At 38.4% G+C, this 27,170-nt stretch overlaps 2 protein-coding genes and 1 long non-coding RNA gene across 4 annotated transcripts; 1 reads left to right on the forward strand and 2 right to left on the reverse strand.

The window, feature by feature from the left end:
* Positions 1-3,931: 3,931 nt before the first annotated feature.
* On the reverse strand, positions 3,932-9,918 carry cnot7 (CCR4-NOT transcription complex, subunit 7). Of its 2 annotated transcripts, XM_036551454.1 has the most exons (7): positions 9,810-9,918; positions 7,840-8,039; positions 7,415-7,608; positions 6,006-6,167; positions 5,238-5,382; positions 4,864-4,974; positions 3,932-4,478 (listed from the first exon to the last, which is right to left on the reverse strand). In XM_036551454.1, exons 2-7 carry the CDS (start codon positions 7,954-7,956, stop codon positions 4,347-4,349), a joined length of 861 nt encoding a protein of 286 aa, XP_036407347.1. In that variant the 5' UTR covers positions 7,957-8,039; positions 9,810-9,918; the 3' UTR covers positions 3,932-4,346. The 2 variants fall into 2 exon arrangements, with proteins under 2 accessions (XP_036407347.1, XP_036407348.1); XM_036551455.1 differs by lacking the exons at positions 7,415-7,608; positions 9,810-9,918 and having other exon boundaries at positions 7,840-7,942.
* Positions 9,919-10,341: 423 nt separating this feature from the next.
* Positions 10,342-19,412, forward strand: LOC118792888. Its single transcript, XR_005005635.1, has 3 exons — positions 10,342-10,403; positions 10,545-10,650; positions 19,357-19,412. It is a non-coding gene; the product is annotated as an uncharacterized LOC118792888 (long non-coding RNA).
* Positions 13,266-27,117, reverse strand: mtmr7a (myotubularin related protein 7a). The gene is made up of 14 exons (XM_036550719.1): positions 26,883-27,117; positions 25,971-26,093; positions 25,187-25,349; positions 24,782-24,939; positions 24,183-24,311; positions 22,447-22,581; positions 21,977-22,109; positions 17,839-17,948; positions 17,583-17,708; positions 16,349-16,398; positions 15,669-15,869; positions 14,710-14,844; positions 14,293-14,419; positions 13,266-13,966 (listed from the first exon to the last, which is right to left on the reverse strand). The coding sequence occupies exons 1-14, from the start codon at positions 26,904-26,906 to the stop codon at positions 13,601-13,603; spliced, it is 1,980 nt and encodes a 659-aa protein (XP_036406612.1). The 5' UTR covers positions 26,907-27,117; the 3' UTR covers positions 13,266-13,600.
* Between the last annotated feature and the right edge of the window lie 53 nt (positions 27,118-27,170).

A 27,170-nucleotide genomic window follows, 5' to 3' on the forward strand; every position in this document is an offset into this window, starting at 1 on the left:
CAGAGTAAATGAACTGATGGACATGATGGCTGTACATTAGTGTCGTTTGTTTAAATGAGTTGTTCCCCATTTACAAATGGCAGATATTTATAAGGGTTATAAAACTCTACTCTACAACTATATTTCCATGTAGTTCTTAATTTCATCTTTATCCGGCATGCAAATAAGAGCTGAATTATCTCTGGAACAGGGAGCTCTCCCACTGGTTTCTCAGTTTATGCTCGTGAAGTGTTAATGTTTCTCTACTGTAATAAATGAGAAGCAAGTGGGTACTTGAATTATTACCCATTGAACAAGTCAGTATTTTTACGGTCTCGATATAAGCCCACAAAGCATGTTTCAGTGGCTGTCTTGGACCAATTAATGCATGTATATTTTTACAGGCATATAATTATTTCACAATATGTCAGTTAAAATGTACAGTGATCCATTTGAGTGTATTAGCTGTCTGACTACAGCGCCCAGAAGGCATATCTCTGTTTGAATATAAAATGCATTGTGAGGTTTGTGTTTGATTTCAAATCGCGTAGATGTTATTTGGTTTAGCTGGTTTGACTGCTTAATAAAAAAAGGGCTCTTTGCTGTGAATTCCCATTATACTAAAGGTGAGAAACAACACACACATTTATGAAATTCCAGTTGAATTATACTTGAACATTGTGAATGCAATGACCTCTTGGCTCAGATTTATCACTGTCTTCACAACAGTCATTGGCAGTCATCTGCAGCCCCCGTATCAGCACTTCAACATTTGCTTCCTTTGCACTCTTTCAGCATAATATAGCTTTGCGTTTCCATGTAGTTCTTCTGTTGCTCAGTCACAAAGCAGGTTCAGGTTTATAACATGGCCCATTAAGTTTGAGAATGGATTAAATGTAGCACATAATGTCCACAGTGGTCCCTAGAACCCAGAGTGTACCCAGAACCCACTGTTGCTGCAACAGAAAATGCCTCCCCCTAGATCCAGAGTGAGTATAGTTGGTTCCTTTAGGGGGTTGGTGTTCACTTTTGTGAGGTAATGGCATCTCCTGGCATGCAGATGCAGATGGCCATGTTTTGAAACCTGCGGACCTAACTTATTTAAATGAAGCTATACTTCCAAATTATAAAATATTTGCTGAATTTCTGTCTCAGCTTTTATTATTTGCTTTTCGGACGGATGGGTATTCAACAACCTCCGAGTACTGCCTCATATTGAGTATTTCCAGTCTGGTGGGGGTTTTGTTATTCGCTTTGCATTGTGTTGCTCCCAGATCAAATTGGACTTGCTGCATTGTAACCATGTTCTCATACAAAAAACCTTGCATAACAAAAAATCTTGCATAATTTTTGGTTGAAACCAATTGTTTGGTAAAATATATAATTATATCTCCACAGTTTTTCTTGTCTTTTGCATCTTTGTCATTGTCTTGGCTTTCTGAGCCAATGTTGAATATTGGATGCAGTTGCTCACATCTGAAAAACGTTTAGCATCACACATCAGTGATTCATGCAGCAGACCTCTGACTATCCAGTCAAGCATACCCGGTAGGCTGGGAGAACAGTATTTACTTATAATCATGTTCTTGAGTTGGGTAAACTAATGTGCATGTATGTGAAGGTCTTCCCCGTGCGTCTTTGGCAGTCTGCTGATAGACAGCTGGCTAGAATGACTTGGTAGATATATATTTTTAATAGCTAGGGCAATTCCACTTAAGTCTTGACTGAGATTAACTGAGCGCTGTTGCGTCTCAGGAGTTACAGGTTGTGGTATCCAAATCCATCTGGTGAAGTTTGCATTCAGTACACAAGTGTCTCTGATTCTCTAGCCCTTATTGAAATTACAGGCCAATCTCTGAGCTGACACTATGATACAAAAGCTCAGTCTGAGTGGAGCTGAACACACCATAGACAAAAGACACATTTCTAAGCAAAGGATGCTGGGTATCATAACAACATCCACTAAAAAGGATGAACTGCACTCAAAGTAAATGTGGAAATGTTAAATGACTTATTTGAATGTTATTCCATTGCTATATAAAAAGGGGGAAAAAATCCCAAACATTTCTATTTGGCATTTTACTACTACGATACAATTCATTGGTGTTCACTGGTGAAAATCATTATTTAGACTGGTGAATGCTGCATTATTTCTTTTAGAAATGTATATATAACAATGTCTGCTTTTAAACAGATGCAACACATGTATTATGTCAACAGTATAGTAATCTATTTTTATATTTATTTGCTGGTGATATGGAACATGCTTATCTATTTGATGCAATGTGAAGGCATTGTAAAATGTTTATGCCTTGTCAAGATAAGAAATAAAGTTTTGCGTTCAGAAACTTTACCTTTATAGAGGTCTTTCGTAACAGCTTTATTTTACAAGAATGTTTCCCTGCAGAACTTAATAAACAAGTTTGTATTCTCCAGAACCACACAGTGATTATGCCTTACATGTTGCTTGAAGATCAACTACAATTTTCCTTCGACATTTGAGGATTTATGCTATGCACTGTTGATGGTTTCCATTCATTGTAAGCTATTCTAGCAACAGATTAGAAGATTTTCTTAGAACCATTTCGACAGTATGTTCGTAAGGGAGCTCTTTGATGACCTGAGAAAAACCTCAAAGTTATCCACCCGGATAAAACATGGTATTAGGCATGAATAGGCTGCCAGTTTTCCAGATGTACACAAATATCCTTTGGCAGCCCCATCAAACACCCAAGAGCTATTATGTATTGTCTTGTCAAAACAAGGTAGTTTTAATATGGGTTTCAGGTATAATGAAGTAATGTTTCACAATTTCATATGAATATATATTAAACTGAAAAGTTATAAATGCTTATGACAGCAACATTCAAATACTCTCTCAAATTCTTATAGGACACAGTCATAAAAATCATCAAGCCAGAAGAAAATCAGTCACAATAAAAAAAAAACCTTCAATCTAAGAAAAGTCTGAAGGCTTTATTTACAAAAGCTCTAAAAACAAACACCCTTTATATTGCATAATTTCTTGTGATGGATCCTCTACACAGCAGTAAAAATGAAGAAATGAAAATGTGAACTGTTTCCTAGTATCCTCCAATGGAATATAACATTCAATGGCAAATCACAACCCGTGTTCATGCAACTCACATCTCCATACAAGCTCAAGCTACTATTCATCTATACAGCATGTATAAATCATCATTCAAACTCAATGGGTACATGCAGCAGTTCTAGGCAACGTACAAGAATTGTAAAGCAATACAATATGAAAAAAGAAATGGCACACAAATGTGCATTCAAAACCAGTACTACAGGTAAAAATAATTCCTGTGAAATTAGGTGCTGGAGTTGGTTAAGATTTAGGCTATGTTAAGAACTATCATTTCTTAAATGAATAAAATTGGTGGATTATTTTTCTTTTACTAAAACACTTCAAAACTTCAATTTTCTTTAAAAAAATGCAAATGAAAAAAAAAACTCCATACAGACATTCAGGATTACCTCATTTCAATTTAATAGTGGCAGTAAGCATTTCTTTTCCTATTTAAGCCTAATTATAACGGTAAAATTGGTGTACATCAAGCGTAAAGGGTAAAATCAGTGCAAGACCAGATGTCCTGTGAAATCCCTATGTCTACCTGTGCCTGTGTCCAAGTGAGCTACATATGTCCAGTTATAGGTTGAGCAAAAATTCAACCATACTCAGAAGTCCCTTATCACCAGGGAAGAACAGTACATGTAAGTGACTGGCAGATTAGTGTTGAATGAGTAAAACATTCAACGTTATGCACGAACAATGAAAGTAAATCAAGCACAAAAAAACATAAAAAGTAATATTAAGGCTGAGCTTTGTAGGAAAAAAATTCAACTGAAAGCCCACATACACTTTTCACCTTTAAATGATGCATATTCCATGAAAAATGTTGATGTATAAAAAGGAAAAAAGGGGATAGTGTCTTGCTTTTAAATTTCTGTACAAGGAAGAAACAACAATCTAGCTTTCCTCATAAAAGTAAGAATCTGGTTAGGCCTTTAAAGTGCAAATTTCCATGGTCCATTTCATGAAAAACTAAAAACCCACATTCAAAGCACTACATATGAACTTTAAATGAACCAATCAGTCACTCTGAATTGTTTTTTTTTTTACCGAAGATAACATGATACACCTTGAATATGTGGGGGCGCTGTGGTTAACTGTCCAATTTACCACAGCCTTTTCACAGGAGACCCATAAAGAACGCCACGATCCTTATCGCTACCCTTCCTCCCTCTCTTGATCTCTGGTAATTCCCCAGCACTTGACTTTGATACATACCAATGAGGGAAAAGAGAGATCTAAGGAAATACACGTGCGGCTGTACATTGTGTCATGATTGCTGTTTGTTGGCTTCCTCCTCATAGGCGTTGCCGGTGCCATTCTGAACATATGATGAGCCTGAACCTAGCCCGTACAAGTGACCACAGTATTTGGCGTCATCGATGTGATCCTCAAAGAACATCTGAGATAAAGAGAACACATTCATGTGGGATTTCAGTAAACACAAAATGGCTCCAGCTTTCATGTTCAAAATGCGTTATGCTGCACAAATTAACGCATGCACAAAATGTCAACACAATCAATATATCTGAAGCAAAATGCTTTCCCATCCCTACATGGACAAATCAGTAATGGCCTCAAGAGTCTATGTTAAAGAATTATAAAACAGAATACTTCATACCATCTAGTGGTTTGTGAGGGTAATGCACATTTTTGTTCCTTAACTTCTTGCTCACGTTCCACATTAGTTCAAGCACCTCAATCACATGCTGTACAGGGTTGTACATCACTGTCATTTACAGTTAAAACCTTTCCATGCATGGTGTGGAATGCTGTGCATACAGTACCTCTCTCATCTTGAAGAATGCCATGCCAGTGAGTAGGGAGTCCGAACCCGCCTGGTGCTGTGGTCCAATTCTCTCCAGCTCCAGCTGTTCAGCCACTTCTTGTAAGCCGCCCTGCCCGCCAAATAACAATTTGTCATAGTGGAGGGACAGAAGCAAATCCTGATCAATCAAGTCTGAATGAACAAATTCATCATTTCTCAGTTCCTCTCTTTCTGTACAGAATGAGATTTAGGATTTAATAATGCATCTCACAGGATATTTCCAAAAGCTATTTCTAGCGTAATGATTCATAATATTAATGAATTTCAGCTGCATAAATCACAATATTACGGCTAAAAGTGTAGTTTTTTTCCATTGCAAATATCCAAAATCACCTTTAGGTTTTTGCAGCTTTTCATGAGGTACTTCACATCATAAATAATGGGAAAGAATAAGCGGAGGATCTCAAAGAAGTCTGCTTCTTCATCTGGTAAGTTGGAGTTTGACAAAATTTTGATTAGGTATCCAAAGTCATAGCCACTGCAATGACAGAGAATGAAAAATGATACAATGATAATGCACTGATACATAAACATGAGAGTGAAAGGAAAGAGTGGGCAGAGAATTGAACTGGATTTACTGCAATATTAAATTCCTTCCATTCAAACCACAGAAAACATAATAGCAAAAGAGATCAAATGGTACGTATGAAAGTTATGAATTCCAAAAACTGCATTTCTGAATAAAGTAGAAGATATTAAAATGTGTTGAAAGTGATCCTGATTCAGACACTAAGGTTAAGAAGCCTAACACTGAATTGACAGTTGTAATCAGCCGAGCCATAAAACCAGGTCAGCTGACATCTCTTAAACTATCAAGTCTCACAGACCTTCTGCATGAATACTGAAAGGAAGACATCAGGTAATTCAGTACTTCAATTTCCTTTGCCTCTTAGTGATAGACAAGGAAAGAGGCTCCTATTATAGGATGATGGTCACTGGAGTGTTAATTGTATACACTAATTACATGAAAACATAAAAATTAACATTACTAATGACAGATATCTAGCATGGAATTAATTCTACCTAGCAGGTATAAACAGTGTATGCATCCTCCCTTTACACAGACTTGAATGGACTGAAATAAAGCGAGCAGTGATATACCTGTGGAAAGAAAGCCACTTCACGCCTTCACAGAGCACCACCCCCGAGGTCATGAGCAGCTCTGCAAAATACAACGTTTCGATCCCTTCCTCCTCATGCTTTTTGAACTGGATACCTGACGTTGTCAGCAGCTCTATGGAGTCCTGTGCATACATGTCTTCCCTGTCAGGGGAAAGAAACAAAACTGACATACATACCCAACTGGCACTCCCCCACCATACCACACACAGAGGTATTTGTGGTAACTATATATATGTGATCAATTCTGCTGGGAATAGTACCCACAGTTAAACATGTTATCCATACATACATACACAGTAGTGACTACTACAAATGGCGTGAACATTCCATATTCTAACCTAATCTAATATTGTTCACTTTTTTGGCTTTATTATTTCTCAGTTATTCTGGATACAACCTCAATACTTTATGAACTGAAATGTGGTAACCATGTGCCAGTCTTCAATGTCGCACTAGTTTTTAAGTATAAGTGCTCAATCTGCATCTCAGTTTCAATACATGCTCCATCTATTAGTTTTACTTTAGTGTACCAATATCAAAACAAACAACTAACAAGTTTAATAATAAAGTATTTACAGTATCTGTCGTATGCTTGAAAACAAAAGAAAATGCATGTGTGTTTACTGAAATCATATTATAATTAAATACATGCCATAAATATAAATCAAAGAAAAATAAGAAACTAGGAGAAAAGGAGGTCATATCGTTCAACAGAGCATAGGATACTGCCCCCAACATAGCATCTCTCTCATACCTATGGATGTTTTAGCTCATGAAAGTGCTGAAAAGATGTATAAATGCTTCTCTTGACCTTAACTGCATCAATTTGATACTTCTTGTGTCTACTTTTAAATCAGACAGTTCAGATATCCCCAGAAAATAAAGCTTCAACAAGTTTACTTCAAAATTTTAATAACTTTGTATACATTTAATGTCCATACAACACACACTTTGTGAAACTATGCAACGTGCACAGTGTCATTATTTTTCAAAACTTAAGATACAGTAACAAAAATATTGCTCCTCTTCTTTGACTTCCTTTTCCCTTAGCTTCCACTGTAATATTTGAGACTTGTGACATCTGAAGAGATTGCCCTTGAAAATATCAGGAAACTGAAACGTTTCACAACCTTTTACAGGTATCATGTTTCAGTGCCATTGTGACTAAAATTTAGCTGTTAGTTAATTGTTGACTGAAATATCATTTCTTCCTCCAAGGTGGCATAAAATCACATGACATTGAAAATTCACCTTCAGCTGTGAACCTTCCCAGAAAAACAAGACCATGCAAACTTGCATTAAGTGTCTAGGCCAAGTCCCAACAGGCAGCATATAAACTGAAGATGTACAGCAAAGGAATTAAAAATTTCAGAAGGCATTGTGCTTACGTGAGATTAAACTTAAAATTGAATTGCCATGTTGAGGTTCCTGGTGGGTATTCACCCTGTTCATTCATGAATGTTAATCCCAGCTGGATTATCTTTAACAAGTCCACATTGCATCGCAGTAATTGGTACTGGTAGTCTGCATTACTTCTGAATTCTCCAATTGGTCTTGCAACTACACCTGGAAACTCTGTATCCTACAAACAAATGAAAAATAATGTCAATGTTGTCTTTACATGCTGACTATAATGGCATACAATACACATCAATTTAAGCATTCAAGAAATGCTGCGAACATGTTCTTTAGAGCATATCAAGAAACCACTATTTCCACACCACCTCATTCAATATAGCTCCTTTCCTCCTGTCTGTTTTGCAGTACAAAATCATCCAACAGAAGAATGAGACTCCAGCCAATTTCAACCTACCATTGCAATGTAGTTATATTTGCGAATGACATGCCGTATTCTCTTCAGTTCTTCATCCAGGTTGCAAGCCCAAACATCACATATTCTTTGGCTGTGATCCACAGTTGCTGCAGGCATAATGCCAAGTTCAGATGCAAGGCATCAAAAACAAAAATCGGAACAATTTCATGGAATTATGGGCCCTGATCCTTATTTACGACCTGGAGTGAGGAAAAAAAGCATGACGGTTAGAATGTTTATAATGCATTAAACGCAGGCTATTAATTGCATGAAACGTTTGGTGATCACAGATACAGCCTGCTTATAAACTGCTGCGGAAATTCACCAACCAGGTTCACCACTTCCTTCTTCCAACCAACAGGTGCCAATATAATGATACCAAATGTTAACCTACATATTATAGAGTTTCCTAAAATCCATACTGTATAAAGTCAATGAGTCTCGTAATTTGGGGTGGGGGCGGGGGGTGGGGGGCATTTATTTCAAATAGCACTCGTATAAACAGGCTGTAATCACATTTTGTTATACCTGTCATGCAGGCCTAATTGCATTCAACACCCCACAAGAATGTCATTTAAATAATGGGTTAGTTAAAATGTTCATACTCCTGCACGACTGCTAATACACCTTTTCCTGAATGTGACCTAACGTAAACTTCCAATTAAATTCAATAAACGGGGCTTATCTCGTATAGTACCTATCTTAACATGTCCATACGGCTCCTACGCCTCCATATTTTTTTTCTTTTTATCTCCATTTCACTACTTCATGTTCAGGCACCGTGTGACGCAAATCATAATGTGGAGTGAAATAAAACTGTGAAAAGTATTAGTAGCATTTGTAGTCATTTTTTTTTTTTTTTTTTGTTCTTGAAATAAGACAGGTAGCTAGACGAGGTAGTTACCACTGTATAAATCAAGACCAAAGATCTGCCACCGCAGCTAACGTTGACCAGCTAATTACATAAAATGACTCTTAGTCCTAAATGACTAGCAGCTACCTGTGTAGTTGGCAAACTGCTGCTTAGCTAATATTCGCATTTTAGAGCAGGAGAACGACACTGCCTTAGATTGTGCTAGCCAGTTCATTCATGGTTAGCCAGCTGGCTGTACTGCGGTACTTCGAGACAGACCAGCAAAGCAACCTGGACTCCCTTTAAGATAACGGTGGCTCGGTAGCTAACAAATCGTATACAGGCTGTAACTTATATTGAACTAGCCTAAAGTAAACTATGTTATATCAAACCGATTCACTGGTTAGCTAGCTTGTTAGCAAACGTTATCCAACAATTTATTCAATTCGGGAATGTTTTCAAGAACTGCAAAGAGAGCGAACTGCTTAAACTTTTGGATGAGAACCCCACACTGCTAGCTCTAACTGCGTTACGTTATCCAGCTAGCTAACATTCCTGTGAGGCGCACTATTATATATACCATTCAGCTACCGATGTAACTATTTATGTTCCATGGGTGGGGTCAGTATATCTCAGCGAAGGGTCAGGACAGTTCTAGTACAGCTAACGTTAGCAATAAAACAACGCCAGCATGTTGTTCTACTATAATACTGCCTAGCCAATCCTTATCTAGCTAGCTAGCCGTCCTGCCATCTAGCAAGCATACGATCAGTCTAGCTAGCTAGCCACACAGTTCCCTTGAACGAATGGGGACAATTGCCGTTTATTAGTGTCGCAATCATGATCAGCAATAAACTAGACTGCAAACAATGTCACTGTGTTAACCATCCAGCTAGCTAGTAATGTTATAGCTAGTTAGCCAGCAAGTTAGTTGCCCTGCATGTTCTATTTTTCCGGGCTGTACTGCTGCTAGCTAGCTAACGGACCCGTCTTGATGTGATAGCTTGCGAGTAATAGCTAGCTAGCTTGGTCATCAGGTTATTCTGAACTGTAACTTACCTTTGCTAAACAAGGCAAGTACATTTAAAACTGCATTGCTTTTATAACATATAGTTACCTTGCCTAGAAGGGACCGGGGCCTGGTTGCTATCTAACTTTCAAATAGTTTTATTGTGTAAATAACGAAATCAACACTCTGCTTCCACCATCGAACTTCCATTACAGCACACCCCCACGCACACCTATGACGTAGCAACGTGTTAGTTGACCTTTCAACTTCGTGAATGTTAAGATAAACGAAAATAATAGCTCAATTAAAATTTCACTTTATTTAACCTCTCTACACGTAAACTCGGTCATATAAATGTACATTAATGTATTCTAAAAAAATTAAAGGATGAAGATGCATATATGTCGAAAAACGATGACGTACAGCACACACTCACCATTTATTAACGAACGTCAGTCGAGAGCATACATTGCGCAGATTTACTAGTCATTACTCCAACGTTACATGGATCCGTCATCTAATCATTGATGTACACTATCCGTGCATCCACTATGTTTTGAGACCAGTGCACCGTTTTAGCGCCGAATCTAAATTGATGTTCGTGAAGCAGCATGTAGTCAAGTGGCCACCCTTCTCGCTTGCTAGCGAGCTAACTCCACGTAAACCAAAAGCGAATGAATGGGATTTACTACTTATCCAAAGGTTTGGAACCTCTAATTTACCACGTCTCATCACTCAACAGAAGCCAGTCGACACTTACTAAAAACTTGCTGGGCTGAGAGCTCAAACGTAGTTGTACTGATAGTGATTATGTCTTTTCTGACCCTTTGGGATCGTTTGCAGCGAGACTATTCAACTTCTACGGAGCAAATGTATGCAATGGCACCAAGATGAGGCATTTGCAACACTTCGTATCTTGATCCCTGGGCAAACTAGGTAGAGTGTCAAGGTGAGGCTGGCTGAGTTAAAACGAGCATGCCTTCAGCATTGAGAGCAGAAAATCACAACAGCACGTGCAGTTGTCGGGTCTATGACTGGCGGACAGACATGGATGATGATACAGTGTTACTGAACTGAATGAAGTTACAGCGTCAAATGTTCAGACTGCATTGCTTCTTCAGTATAGCTACATAATACCCTTTACAGTAAACAAAACAATAGCATTAATGTGTGATTGTAGCTGTCAAATGAAGTAGTAAGCAGAAACACAATATTGATTTATTTAGTCAAACCACACTGTTAGGTAACAGATTATAATGCAGATTTTGTGAGAATAAAAAGGTGACAGTAACGGGGCTCTTCTTACAATTTGTCGTCAACATTTTGCGCATATGGATGGCGAATGTCTCAATTTATGTGTGCCACGTGTTAATGAATGTGCAAGCGACTTTACTTATTGTTCGTATGACTTGTTTACACTCGCACCCCATGTTTCGCAAGAGAAACCAATGGTATATACCTGCCAGTGAGACATGCTTTGATAGACAGCCACACTGAGGCCGTTGTCGTCAGCCCGCTCATTACCAATGTTCATTTATAAATGGAAGGCTACCATGAATCGATGCTGATGTGTATATTATAAATAAAACTTTGGAAGATCCCAGAATGGTAATTCTTATGAGGCTTTGTAATATATATATATATATATATATATATATATATATATATATATATATATATATATATATATATATATATATATATATATATATTTATCTTCTGTTTGGAATGCATTCTGACCTGGGAAAAAGCGTGCAGAGCCTTTTGGATGAGTTCTGTAGGAATCTGCTTGTCTGGGTTTCTTGTTCCAGCTTTTGTATGAGAGAATAAACCTTTGAAATTATACATTTTGCTCAGGGCAGTATTTTTCCATAGGAATATTAATGTCCCAGCTTAATGTTTGGTCCCAGATTTATAACTGGACATGCGTAAGATTCAAAAATGAAAGTCAGCCTGGCAAGTTGTGTAAATAAACTATACACAGTAATGGAAGATGATATCACAAGTGACAATAATTGCTGTGGAACTCTGCCCAAAAATGTATAGCTTTTATGATTTGGTAATATTTTACATTTATAAAAGGTTTGAAACTGTCCATTAGAGATGATGAACCCCATGAAATTAGGATTTCCAAAATCCTGATTCTAGAAATAATGATAAACCTTTGAACTACACATGGAAATGAACAGAAAATAAACTGGAATTCAAACAAAATGAAATGTACTAATGGAGCGAGATAATTAACAGGTATTCATTTTATTTAATTAGACCTGAAATAATGCTGCATACATCATAATCAAAAGAGGTCTTTGATTCTGTATCTGAAGTAACTTTCAGATATCTGTCTCGGTTGCTGTTACATTGTATGTTCAAAAAACGAGGCTAACTTGACTCTCAGAATATATGCATTGACAACAATAACCCTAGTAACTACTAACACACACTAATTATACTATATGTATTTGAAAGGGGCTTTCAAAAGACAAGGCTTAGATACCTTTTTACATTGTTCAGTTAAAATAACATTCCAGACAAAATTTGTACTCATATCGTCATATCTCTCTCTCTCATTCATTTCATAGGGCAGCATTGAATTTTTTTTTGCACTATACAAATAAATACATTAAATAGATGCAGGATTGATCTAAATATTAATATAAGCAAAGCAATTTTCCTTTATTTTCATTTTTAATTGTGTTGTTTGTAATATTGAAAGCTGGCACTGATATACTGATATGCACAAAATACCCCAGTATACAGAGCTCTCATCTTTGTTCCCATTTCTCACAATAGCATTTAATATTCAAAAACATGAACAAAATAATTTTCTGAGTGGACACTAGCACACATACATTACAAACCAGTTCTTTGTTTCATTGGTGATAACTCCAAAAGAGAAATCATTCTTAATCATTACAGGGATGATTTAATTTAATAGAGGATATGTTGCCAAGACTGTAAACAAAGCTGGTCTTTGCACGGGTCCCTGAATTAGGCATAAGGCCCTACCTCCAGTGTTCAAGCACTATGCACCTCCACCTCTGCATGCTATGGTCTGCTCAGTTTTACTATTCTTTACGGCATGCAGAATGGGTCCAGTGGATCAGCAGCATTTTCTTTGGTAACAAAACCGTACACAAATCAGGCTACGCTCAGCAACATCTATACAAAAATTTCAGTGTCAGAGTGGTGTTCTGGCTTTAGATACATTTAAAGGACAACTAAGGCCACTCAGTAGTTTGCCTCAAAATTATCACTGAACATTATCTTACTGGAGCTGGAAACTTTTTTGCTCTGAAAAGGAACCCTAGGGAAAGTGTTACATCAGGACATCCTGAGCACAACCCAGACATTTCCCCTGGGTCTGACTTTCAACACCCTAGCTGCCTTTTCAAAGGACATGGAATATGTTCATCTCTTAATTTCAACTGTCTTACACAATTAGTATTCATTTATTAGTGCATATCTGATTGAAATGTGGAGAGAAAAATTGGTAATATGACAATCTGTGTATATTTTTTCCCTCTACAATGACTGATGAAAAATGCATAATGAAATTGGATGACATGTTCTCAAAATATTGCACCCAAAATTCCAGTGTAAATGTTTCCAGAGTACAAATTCACACTGGGTCTGTAATGTTCACATTTTCCAAGTATGGAAGACAAATCACATACACATAAAATTCCCAAGATGAGGATGAAAGGTTGCAATACACTACATTTTACATAAAAAGAACAACTTTACACACAGCTTCCATCCGTTTTTCTGAATTCAAGTCAGACTGGACCAATATTTTAAAAAAGTCTACACTGAATTCTTTTTGTAAAGTCTCTCATTTGCAAAGCCTACCCTGATACATTGCCTTTTTCTCTTGATTGTAAGCATTCCATTTGTGTTCAGGCAGCTGAATAGGCAGCCTCGTCTGAGTCAGGGTCCTTGGCACTGTCCTCACTTGGCAGGGAGTCTCCACCACTGGGTGAGCGGCAGCTCAGGTCAGCTACTCCTGATTCCTGGTCACTGTTGGTGGAAAGGTCTGGGTCGGAGCTTTTAAGCATGTCTCGGGGCAGGATCAGCAGTGGGTTTTCTGACTCCCCCTGCTGGCTGAGACTGCCAGTAGGGAAGCTACCTATACTGCCAGTGTAGTCCTGAGGGGTGTTGGCCAGGGTGTCTGACAAGGGAGCCCAAACATGCTTGTTCTTCTCCTCTGTGTCAGTCTTTATGAGGATCTTCTTCCCCTGTTCCTTTTCGAGCTTTTCTATCCTCTGAGAGAGAGGAAAACAAAGCCTTAACAGAGCACCACTACCATGAAACAGCTATTGACAATCCAGATCTACTATTAGTATGTTCACCGTAAAGTGAATGCTCATTTTTAAAAGCATCTGCATAGTGTTTTTATACACAATACATGTTAATCTGATAGTATAACAGATCACTCTGTTTTAACCAGGTATTATGGCTCCAAAGGAGCAGTATAGCAGTTTTACATTTACTGTGTCTGGATCTGGCTGTTTTACTCCAGTGTGTCCTCACTGGTCAGATTCAGCGATAGGGTTGTTGGAGAGGGCTGAGCCCACTTCTCCTACAGTACCTCCTGGTGTACAGTCAGCTCCTCCTCCAGCTGCTGCGACTCCTCCCTCACAGCCATCAGGTAGTCCAGTGCAGACTGGCGCGGGTGCAGGCCCTTCTCAAAGCGATTATACATGCTCCTCCAGAACCTGCACATGGCCACACACACAGCAGCTGAACACTGACCAAACCTCACAACTCTAACATAGAGATTTTTTTTTTTTTTTAAATGCGGTAATCCTGCTACTTAGGGAACATCACTTCACATCACATTTCTGTAACTGGTCTGAATATTTTAAAAAATGAGCAATTATTACTCTGCTTTGATCTACACAATCTGGAAAAGATTAAAGCAAATCATGAGGATGGATATTACATTTTCAGTCAATTATAAATGTGAAATTATTTTCATTTATAGTGAATATGTGTAGTAACCTACTTAAAACAGTAGGGGGTAGTAACTGGCTGCAGACATCCCTGAGTCTGGCTATGGTCTGGTCTGTACAGGGGATTCATGTAGTCAGCCTTGTTCTTCCATAAGTACGCCCAAAGAGAATGAGTCCTCTCTTGAAGTCTGTTAACATACAAACACACACACACACACACACACACACACACACAATGAGAGCTGAGTGAAGAGTGTGCTTAAGACAGAAGGGGTGATTTTGGGGTCCTTGAACAAACTTGTATATACACTATATGGATAAAAGTATTCGGACGCCTGACCATTACAATGTAATGACACTGTATTCAAATACATATACTTTAATATGGAGTTGTTCCCCCTTTTACAGCTATAACAGCTTCCACTCTTCTTGGAAGCCTTTCCACAAGATTTTGGAGTGTTTCTGTGGGAATTTGTGCCCATTCATTCTTTAGAGCATAGCATTGTCCAAAATGTCTTGGTATTCTGGAACATTAAGATTGACCTTCACTGGAGATAAGGGGCCTAGCCCAAACCCTGAAAAACAGGTGTGGCCAAATACTTTTGCCCATATAGTGTATCTTTTTTCCTTTCTTTTGATGAAAAAGTCACCAATAAAGACAGAGACAAGTGTGGCAGCAGTCTAATATACCTTTCTGCTTCCTCTGTGGGACATACAGCACATGTACAAGACAGCACTTGTTCCTAAAATAGTTCAATTTCTCCTTCAGTCATTTCCACAGTACTGGTTAGTCCAGAATTCATGCTTGAACTAGCTGCCATAGGCAAGTGCCCTATAGACCTCCTTTAAGGTTGTGTAATGAAGTTTTACAAATAATTATTCAATAATGATGCATAAATCAATGGGACCTTTTCACAACTGTTCAGATATGAAAGTGTGACTGAGTAAAAGAGACAGACAGAAGGTGATATGAGAAGGAAGCAGCATATTTTGAGATGGAATCACCTCTCACCTTAGGTCTCGCCTCTCTCGTTCGCTGTTACACAGGAAGTTGCCATACTGACAGGAGTACACGTGATTGTGGATCTGGATGAGGAACCTCTCGTTGTACTCAAAGGCACAGGGGAATTGCTCTGTTAGCTGCCACACGCATTCAATGAACTGGTCAATTACAGGGGACACCTCCTTAGGGTCTCCATCCAAATGGCTATATCTGTGAACAGGAACAATACCTCGTCAAATAAAGCAACATTCAGACATGAAGACAGAACTGACTTCTTTTGTGGTGAGCTGGGCTTTTACTGTGAGAGGTGCACAAATAATTAAACTGCAGGTCTGAATGGAAAAGTCACAATGACAAAAAAAGAAATGTCTCAATGACAATCTTTCTTTGCATGTATCCCCAGGAATCTTTTTATCTTCTGGATATGGGTAACACAAAAAACACTGTGATTTGTGTTTATAGAAATTTGATACATTAGGAAACAACATATCACCCAGTCGTTTATAGTCTAAACCACAAATGATTGGAAAAGGTGCTACAGATAGATAGATCTTACTTGCTTACTTTTTTATGTTATCAAAATATTTTTTTTTCTAGTATAATTAATCATAAGCTCTTTAATACTCATGCTATACATCAGAGTCCATACTGTGAGTGTGTACATTTCAAATGACAGTGAGCATTCTCACCGGTGGGAAAACTTGTGTCCAAATGATATCCAGTCCCTTTCAATGAGTACCTGAACATGGAAACAAAACATCAGAAAAATTCTGAACACTGGGAAGAAGAGGAGGAGAATGTCAGCAACTGCAAACTACTGCAATCAATTCTCATTCATCCAACCATTTGTGATTCATTGCTCTACCATTTAGCTGTATGGTTCTCTGCAATTCTGGATTTCACATCAACAGAGTTTAGAAGAGGAGAGTCCCAGTAAATTTTATGTTCTGTCTAAGTCACTGTTAAATGGGACACAGATGAGCATATTCTAAGTGCCTTAAACATGTTTGTAGCTAATATCCCTGTCAATAGGAGGACAAAGAGTTCACGGTTTAAACTGTTTATCATTTGTCAACTGATGCTTGACATCAGACAGTGTTGGGTTTGAATATCATGAGAGATATTATTTAATGGCTCCAGTGAATTTCCAACCATTTTAAAGCCTTACAGAATATACAATGTAAAATCATAAGTACTTTCACATTATCTGGATAAGGGCAGTTACTAAACAAAGACAGTGGATGTATAAATGTTCATCTGGGTCAGTGTAATGATGTGCCTGTTCTGTGTGATCACTCCAACATTATAATCCAGTGTGTGGATACTTTTCTAGGAAGTCCAAAGATTCTAAAAAAGTAAAGCTTTTCGTTAGATTCATTTTCTCTATGCAAGATGATGCTCGGCAGAAATCTAGTTAGACACTGTAATCCTTTTGATCAAAGGAGAGGGATTTATAATCACAGCACGGGACTGCTTATGTTATGAACAGCAAAAGTTTCTCTGGTAATAAGTCATCCTTGATGGAATTACATGTCAAAAATACCAGCAGCATATAACATGAAATTAAATTAAGTAAATAAATAAACAAAGACATTATGTCTGTAAATATGATAGAAGAGGAATATTTCAAATCTTAAATTTATAATATAAATAAAAGCAGTAACAGTGCAAAGTGTAAAGCCATTTTGCATGTTCATTCTTTCCATTCTGTTGAAACCTAATGAAAAATGTGGTTGATATGTACTGTAGCATAACTATTAACTATACAGTAATTGCTACTTTTGTTTGTCTACTCTGGGAAAAAGCAGTACCTACAAGCAGTTCAAAAGAAATCCCTCAAAATGTACATACATCACAACAAACATAAAAATAACAGAATATGAAAGTAAGTAGATAAGATGTGTGCTTGTAAGTCAGATGTACCATGAGGCCTTTTAGAGTCCTGTAGTAGGGGTCCAAGAGCACACTGGCCACAGAGCACACCTGAGCAGTACGATCCCAGCCATCTGAGCAGTGGACCAGGACACTGACCCCCTCCTCTGCCACCGCCTGCACATGCACACACGCACACACACACACACGTGCGCAAATGCACACAGGAGACAAAGAGATAGACCATTATCTGATATTCCCTTTCTTCAACCAGACATAAGGATGTTTATACATCACCCTGGCTCACCTTGGCTATAAAGATGCCAGCATCCAGGACAGCTTTGATGTGTCTGAGCCAGCCAGAATTCTCCAGTCCCCAGAGGAAGTCTCCCATGGAGGGAGACTTGACCTCGCACACTGCAGACAAGGCAGGATCAACAGGAATAAAAGATACAAATCTTGTAAATGGTGGTCTAAATGATGGCATAATCTACACTACTAACAAAACTATAAACCAAACTAAACATAAAATATCCATTCAATCCTTGATTCATGAGACGGGAATACCCATGAGGACATATAAGGTCAAAATGCACTCACCAACTGTGTCCCCTGTGGTTTACAAATGACACACCAGTTTGCCCATGGAAATATTCTATTTTACTGCAGCATGTTCGCTCGTAAGGAGTCTCTGATGGTACTCTCCCCATGCAGGTCCATGTAACTCACAGCAAGCCTGACAGCTTCATTGTGAGACTGCAAAACATATGGCTTGCCGTAAAACATCCTCATGGGCAAATCGTACATGTACCATTTCAGAGTTGTTTGCTCTGCAAAGACATGTAAGATGTGTGGGCTTCAAAGCTCTCTGAAGCCTTCCAACTCTAATTATGTTAACTGATTTGGAATAACTGGATTTCATGAAAGAAACAGAAGCACCTACAGTGTAACAACTACAACTACAACTACTTTAAAGGGAAGTTCAGTTCTTCAGTTCTTACTAAAAGGTTACAATCTGAGTCCCAGTAGGAACTTTGCAGTTGTATCCTTGAGTGGAAAGCTTAACCTGACTTTCCCCAGTAGGTACAGAGCTGTAGAAAGTGATAATATGTAAATGTCCGCTATGTAAGCAAACACTTAATATTAACCATTATTAGTGTCCCTTTAAATAAACTCGTATGCTCTTGTTCTTAATTTCTACAACTTTAATACCGACAGCAAACAGAAAAATAAACAGCCTCCACATAATAATGCTCTGACTAACACCAAAATAATGCTGTATTACTGTAATACATAATCAAAATGGTAATTATCAAGGGAGCTTAACTAGGTTTTCTGCCAAGACACAATAACCAAATCCAGAAAAGTCCTTGACATGCTCCTCTTAAACCTTCACCCTTTGAGGACTCCGTAAAGCAAACATACAAACAAAACGCAAATGTGGGGAAACACAACTGATATTCAAAGGTCTTTCCTTTTCTTTTGAAAAGCTTTGCCAGCAACACTCCATGTACAAAGGGCAACGCAGGGGACCATACTATAATCACCCATATTATCCACTAGAATTATATGAAAAAAGGAATTTTGAGATACTGCATGTCTACTGTAACACTTAAAAGTCTATTAAAGAGGAACATAAGGATATTCTTGAAACTAGGTCTTTCTAAATCAAAGCTAAAAGTGGCATGGTGTCCGGACACTCTTATTAAAGCCATGTGTCAGGAAAACCCAAAAGCTGGAACATCTGAAATAACTTAGAATGTTATCATTTCAAATGTACACATGCACTTGTAACAAACACTTCTTTTTTTTCATATCACTGAAGGTAGTCCACAGATGTGTGAAGAACGCAGAACTGGGCTGTATGCATCAGATTTACTGTATAAAGCCTGTGCATATCCACAGAGGTAATCCTGCCAAAGCCTCTTGGCAATGAGTGTCTCTTTTGTCAAACAAAATAATTGATTCACAGTTAAGTCCAATTTTGTGGCACACTAGGCTCTAAAGATCAAAGAGCTCAGTGGTGTAAAATATATTACTGCATTGCTCATTGTAAACTGAATGCAAAGAGCATCTATTTATAAACCATTACCATTATATAAGTAAATCAGTATAATCTGCATCACAGTTTAGGCTCCACTGTACTTAAGTGGAGGGGTTTTATTCTGTGACTACACAGAAAAGTTGTCCTTTCTATATCATGGCACGATTTTAAACTTGGGTAAAAGATGTGATTAATGACATGCATTTAAACCACAGATGCTATTTGTGAGAGCTGGCCGCGCTGGATATGTCATAATTTTTAAAAATGATTCACAAAATATTTGTTTTACTTAATATATCCCATAATCATTCTCCCCGAGATGTGTATGTCCTTTGTGCGTCAATATTTGGTTTGGATATTGTAGAATTTACACTCTGCTGTTTGGCATGAGATTTTATGAAGAAAGAGAACACAAGCATTTAAATGGACATCAGCTCTGAGACTGCTAAATGCATTCATTTATTTGTTTTCATTGAAAACATGAGCTGAGGAATAATTTACTCTCTGAGAGGTTCAAATCAATATTTGTAGGATACTTTCAGGAGCAAAGTGCCGGATGACAGTTTACTTTGTCCAGGGCTTGACGTAAAGACTCACAGGTACAGATCAATATTTAAATGCACATTCTTCATTGCAATAGGTACGGCCTGCCAAGGCATGACATGCATGACTACTCAGTATATTCCAACAGTGCAACTTTATAAAATAACTTGCTCTTCATGTCCCCTCTACAGGACTATTGTTCTTGGCTCAACAGGACATTCAAAGAAGATTTCACACCTTACTGCTCTTATTTCTGCAAGTCCACTTGATAAATGCATTCTTCACAACCACCTCAGGCAAAGTTGCTACAGTTGAGTTACCAAGGTCAACTGACCATGGTTTTGTAGCACTTCATACAAACTCATTTCTAGGGAATTTCTGTTCTGGGAAGAACACAAAGCTTTTCAAAGTACCGTACTAAAATGGGAGATGGCCATCCGCAAGTAATCTTTGCAAGACATGGATAAATATTCTTCCTGGTATTCCGACCAACGGACTCCCCAGGGCTTTCAGGGCAAGAAGTTATCACAGCTAAGACTACTATTACATTTTTCAAACACTAAATCACATCATTCTCACGCCCTCCATCCTCGTTTAGTGGAAAAGTCCTGATTCATCTGCTCTGAGAAACAAAAATAGTCCAGAAATGTTATCCAGATGGATTCAAAGCCTCCCATCTCTACCCTGCACTTTCCTGGAATTGCTCCTGGGGTAGAGCTGATGGCAGAATATGTTCAGCATTGTAAAGAAAAACATAAGAAGCATGAGCCATCAAAAACCGTTATTTGCTTTAGAGCACAATGGCAGGAACAGCTTGCAAAATCATAAAGTAAATACAACTGCATAGAACAGCATCAGAATCAATTCTTACTTTTGAGGGCTAACAAATTAAGGGGCCTCAGGTGGACTTCTCTGAAGTCCTGTAAGTGATCACTCTTTCAAACCTGCTACTACCTTTTCCTTCAAGTACCCTCACTAAACAAGAAATGTAAAAAATGCTTTTAGACACACACACTTTTAGCATTGCAATTTAAAGTGACTAAAACATATGCTTTCAATATGCTTACTTTGTCCTTCACTGCTGTCTTCTCATGGCAAACATTTTGGTAGGCTAATTGGTAGACTGTAAAACCCATTGACACGAGGCTCAACAAATCTACCAATTACATTAATTATGAAAGTGAATGTGCTGAAAAACACCTGTGAAGACGCATTAGACTAGTCACATTAGTTTGCCTGATTGACCAGATGTAGCAGCCCACGCCCTTACAGTCAGTGACTGGGCATTAAAAAACAACAATAGATGAACTGTTTTATGGCAGATGCATCTCTCAGTGTGGAACGGAAAATCTTTTTGATGTTAGTGAACATGGTGACTGTTTCATATCCCCAAGAAATTCAGTTCCTCCTGTGTTAGTTTTGCCTTCTTTTTAGCCAGTCTATTTTCTTTGTGCTAAAGCACAGTATGCAATAACACAGTTAATATAAACAGTTGCAGCCTACACTGGCTATGCAAGCCATCTACAAACAGGAATCAGCAGCAACATCAGAATATATTTTATTGGCTACTGTTATGTGCAATATTTAAATCTGTTCTGTGAGTACGGATTAAATGTGAATGGATTTAAATATTTAAAAAGTTACTTTCTGTGTGTGTGTATGTGTGTATGCGAGACCCCGGTTTCAGCACATTGTTACACACATGTATCAACAACTCATATCATTGGTATCTACACTGGCCTCTTCAGATCTCAAAATTTTGATGCATCTCCGAGCTCTAAATGCCATAGAAAACTTAAAAAAATAATTCGGAGTAAAATGACAACAGTGGGGGGTGGGGGCAGGGGTTCATTTTTACCTTCTAGCATTTTCTGCAGGCTGCTTCTCATCACATGGATGTTCTCAATGCCAATGAACTGAAATTTGATGTTGGAGTAATTATCTTCATTTTCATAGCCTTTTCCTGCAGCCCGATTGGCCATCGCATTCAGCTGGAAATACAGTTTTAGGGTGAAAGCATGTGGTTCAAGACATGTTTTCCTTAATTAATCACCATTCATGACATCATGAGTCATCAAATCATTGTGCTGTGCAAGTTATCCAGGAGAAAGCCATATACAGAATGCAAAGCACTGACAAATAATACACTAAGACAAAGGTTTAGAAGGTAATCTGCCAAAGTCATCAAGAGAGATCAAAAGTACTTTCTTACAACCATGAAACTGTCGACAGCACGTGCTGGGCGGCACGGTTACTTGTCCTGAGACCGAGAGATTTGAGGAGATTTTTCCACGGCCCACTCTCCTTCGCCCCGGAGGGGAGGCTCACCTTGGGTCTAGTGTCCACCACGTACATGAACTTGCTGCCTGGGTTCGACTTCATGATGGCCTCCAGCATCCGCTCGTCCTCCAGGCACCGCGCACTGAAGCCCGACAGCGGCTGGCTGCTGCGGCAGATAGCAGCCTGGGTGCGAAAACGGGAGTCAGCGTTCCATGGTGCAAGATGCTGAGAATGGACATGCTTGCCAACTGTAAGGTCACTGAAGGTCACAGTGCTCAAGAATCAGAGGAAGAACATCAGCCCATGTCTGATGTGTGTGGATAGTCCGATTAATATGTATGCTTTTTCCAGCTACTGGATAACTAGATCAATTCATCATTTGTTTGGTCCAAGAACTCAGGGTTTAAAAGTATGGATAATGAACTAAATTTTTTAAATAATGGATTTTGATATTAAGAAAACTATCTTGCATGCATTTATTTATTTATTCATTTCTTAGTCAATTCTCACTTGTAAGAAATCCCTGCATTTTATTGAAAATACAGATGTTTTCAGTCAGAACCAATTTCTGTACTAAAGGTTCAAATATTATTTTCCATGAATTACTTTACCATTTTTTAAATGAAACACTTGGACTGAAAAGTCAAGCATGTTTTATATGGGAAGTAGAAACAATATGTAACTACAGTAAATATGTAGACAGCATCATCTACAAATTAATGTTAATATAAAAAGCTAATGTTATGACAACTTCAGTAAATGTCCACATAAATTGTGCTGTGACCATATAACAAGTATGAGTTTTGTTGCCATAATAAATAAAACCGCACAATTTCATACTTTGATATTTCAAAGAGACAAATGAAAATGATTATAGGACCCCTGTGTGTTTCCCATCAAGAGCTGTCCACCCACAGTTCATAAATAAAGACCAGCACACATTTGAACACACAGATTTGTACAGTCTGTGCTCACATTCATGGGAATTTGACCTTCCATGTCATAAAACACCCAACCTCAGTATGTTATATTAAATTGTACAAAAACTTGACATTCAAACATTGAACATACTACATATGTATAAATGTTTATTCCTGCTCAAGCACTATAGTTTCTTTCTGGAGATTGCTACTCTGGAAGATCTGTGAAGGTCAAATGCACTTCATGCTTTTGACATACTGTCCATATTAATGCACCGAAAAGAAAATATTATTAATCCAAGGGGAGCTTTTCCCTTTCCTTGGGAATCAAAGCCAGTGCCAAAAACTCCACCCGTCAGGACTGGACACTGTGAGGAACCCGGCCTGAACTTTATTATAACCATATAACATGATAATTTATAACACAGGGCTGAGCAGCACCCCATTGCAATATACTGCAGTTGCTCCAGAGCTCCAGAGGAAATCCACTCTGTCACTTACAGAGTTTTAAAGAGTGGCTACACTGGGATTGTAAAATATAAGACAACAATCTACATAAAATTAGAGTATCAACATAATATATCCCATAATATCGATTCATATTATTCGATTCTGATAGTATGACCATGCATCTGCTAGTTCTTCAGGCACTTTTTTTCCTGCTCAAGTGGTGTTCACCAAGTAAAGTGTGTAAGAATGGCCACTGTCATTAGAAAGGTTTGAAATGTAAATGTTTAATGGTTAATGGCTGTACCCATAAAACAGCATAATCTCAACCTTGTAAAAAGAGTGAAAAAACTTGACAGGAGAAAACTACATTTGAAAATTCATTAGAAAGCAGTTTCTGAACACGGCTGAACTCACATGGTTATCTTGACAGTAGTATGATAACGTGGGAAAACGCCCTCTGCTTCTGAACTTGGAGCTCCCAACAATGATGGGGGGAGTGGCTGATGCTGGTACATAGAGATCAGAGGGATACGTCTCGCATACCTGTAAAAACATAAACCCACCCCCCACACAGTGAAACATCAGTCTGGATGTACAGTAAGGCATCATTAACATTCATGTCACAGAAGGAACGCTTCTATACCAGGGTTTCCTGAATACCATTGCTTCTGACAGAAATCCTGAACTTCCTCTTAAGGTCATGGAGAAATTTTCACAGAGGTTAGGAACACATGGCATTTGAATTGCTTAATCAGTTAAAAATAGCTTTTTAAAAGACAGAGCTGTTTTTACTCAGTACATGCCAGTAGTTTGTAAAGACACTTCCAAGCATATGAAATATTACATATTTAATCATCTAAACATATCATTACAAACTCACACAAACATGGAAACCATAGTAACAATACAATACTGTTAATTCCTGTACAAAAGCCCTAGACACTCATGTCCAGAAAATATTAATGATCCTATGCAGAGGGCAGTCAGGGCTGTAAAGAGAGGAATATGCCCACCCTATACTCTAGGTTAGCAGGGGTGATATGCCAGAAGTTATTGGGAACCCCCATGCGACTGTATTCAGCCTTGAGGTCTATAAGGTTCCAGTTTTGCTCTCTCTCCTCCTTGTCCACCTTGGAGTTAAAGGAGAAGCAGTACAGTTCCTCATATCTCTCTGGAAGAAATGAAGAGATCACCATTAAACACAATCTGACAGAAAAGTTTCACCAACTCAGGCGCACACAGCTCACACTCAGACAAAACTCTATGTGGTTTCAGCAGGTAGTAATCAGGGTCAGAATATACTCATGGGCTCATAAACACATGCTGCCCGCCTGAAAGTGCAGACAGTGGTTATGGGAGACAAGGGCTATAAAATCCTTTCCGCTCTCACTCAAGCCCAATCCTTTGCGGGTTCTTACCGGGCCTTGAGAGGCGTAGGAGTGACACGTGCACGTCGTGGCAGTCCCTCTCCTGAGGGATGACGAACCTGATGACTTGAAAGTTCTTGCAGCGGATTAGCAGGGGGCAGCCCGTGGCTGTCGTGGACTGCTTCTCAACACCGCACACGAGGCTGTGCAGCACCTACAGAGAGCCCGAGAGATGCGCTGCACTTTCAAACACCCAGAGAAATAGTCTGCAGTTCATCAGTCCAGCTGAATTTAGCTTGCCATATTCTACTCATGGATGACTATTACTACCACAGAGAATTTATTTCCACCTGATACATCACAGAGCTTCCTCATTAAGACAATGGGACTTACAACAAAGAGACTGTTGCAAAGGTTATCTAATATAGAGAACAGCTTCCATACAGACCTTGGGACAGTCAGGTCACCTGACCAGAGGCTTGTTTTATGATAAGAGATCATAGTGGGAACTGTCTCCTGTGAACAACTTTCCTGTAAAATCTGACACCAATTTAAAGAGCTGGAGATCTGTTTGCCTGAAATAATCCAAGACCACAACACTAACGTTGACCATTATTTCAGAATTTAAAAATGTAAAGATCCAGGTATTCTGAACAATGTATTGTCTTATTGATTATCTAGTCTTTTATGGCTGCCTAGGTCAGGTGTTCAGTACCATGACTTGCTCAAACGAACATTTAACAGCCAGTCGATAACAAGCAGTTAATGCCTTTGACATTACAAAGCACAGTTATTTTCAAAAAATGTTAAATCACAGAAGCAGCTCTGTACCTACCCAGGTTTCTTTGCGGATCTCAGACACACTCTCGACAAAGATGGTGTGGGTTGCAGTCAAGTACAATGTGCCCACATAGGCCTTCCTGGAGGAGACTCTGTCAATCAGACGGACATTCTCTACCTAAGAGAATGAGAAAAGGCAAGGACTCATGTGAATAAACCCTTTTAAACCCATCCTTTTAAAAACTACACGTATAGGACAGACATTCTAATGATTTTACAAGTTGCCTGTGCATTTAGTTGGCTCGTTGTGAATCCTATCTCTAGAAATTCACTGCTCACGTGAAGCAAATATGACAGATTAGGCTAAAGATCATATTGAAGCAGATACATTTTTAATGCTGCAAGCTTGAGCGAAGCCTTAGCTACAGAATCGAGTTGCATTATTTTCTCAGGATGAGAGACATAGCTCCCTGACAATCAACAAATTTTATCATAAATATGTGACAACGACGTATATATGACAGTACCACGTTCCTTCCTTCAAACAGTTTCTTAACATAAATTAAATGCTAAACGCTTTTCATTTTGTAGCTTGCTAGCTATGTATCCAAATAGGCTGCCTTGCTGCCATAAACTGATGACGTAAGCCGTTTCAATATACGGAGCTTCTCTTCTTCACACTTAACGTTTGCTAATGCGATGAGCTTTTTTTCCCCAAAAGCATGTAAAACGACACCAAAAATTTACGTTGACGACAACTACAAAATTATGCTTTTAAGGTATGAACACATCCATCAACCATACATGAGCATTTATAATAAGCTTATGAAATGCAATTACATGTTATGATGCGCATGCACAGCTTTGTGATGACAAATAAAATCACATACACGTGGAAAACTAGCTACCAAAATACGGATAAAATCATGCAAATTTCATTACTTAGCCCTGCTTAAAACCAGTTTACCTTAGGCATTCTGATGTGCTCCATCACTGAACAACAAACCAGGCAAGACGACCTCTAAAATGAATTCGACGCAACTATATGATTCAAGGAAACAAAAGGTCAGACGTGTTTAAATGTTTATGTATAAATGATGAACTGAATAAAACTGTCCACGTCATCTATATGTATGTGTTTTGTTTTTGCTTGTACTGAGCCTCAGGTAATTCAGCCATGGTTCCCTTCCACCGGTGCGAGATTCACCCATCAGCCTCTCGGATGAGAAGACGATAACAACGCGGTCCTAAAGCC

This window comes from Megalops cyprinoides, chromosome 18 (genome assembly GCF_013368585.1).
Source record: "Megalops cyprinoides isolate fMegCyp1 chromosome 18, fMegCyp1.pri, whole genome shotgun sequence".
Classification (NCBI taxonomy): Eukaryota; Metazoa; Chordata; class Actinopteri; order Elopiformes; family Megalopidae; genus Megalops; species Megalops cyprinoides.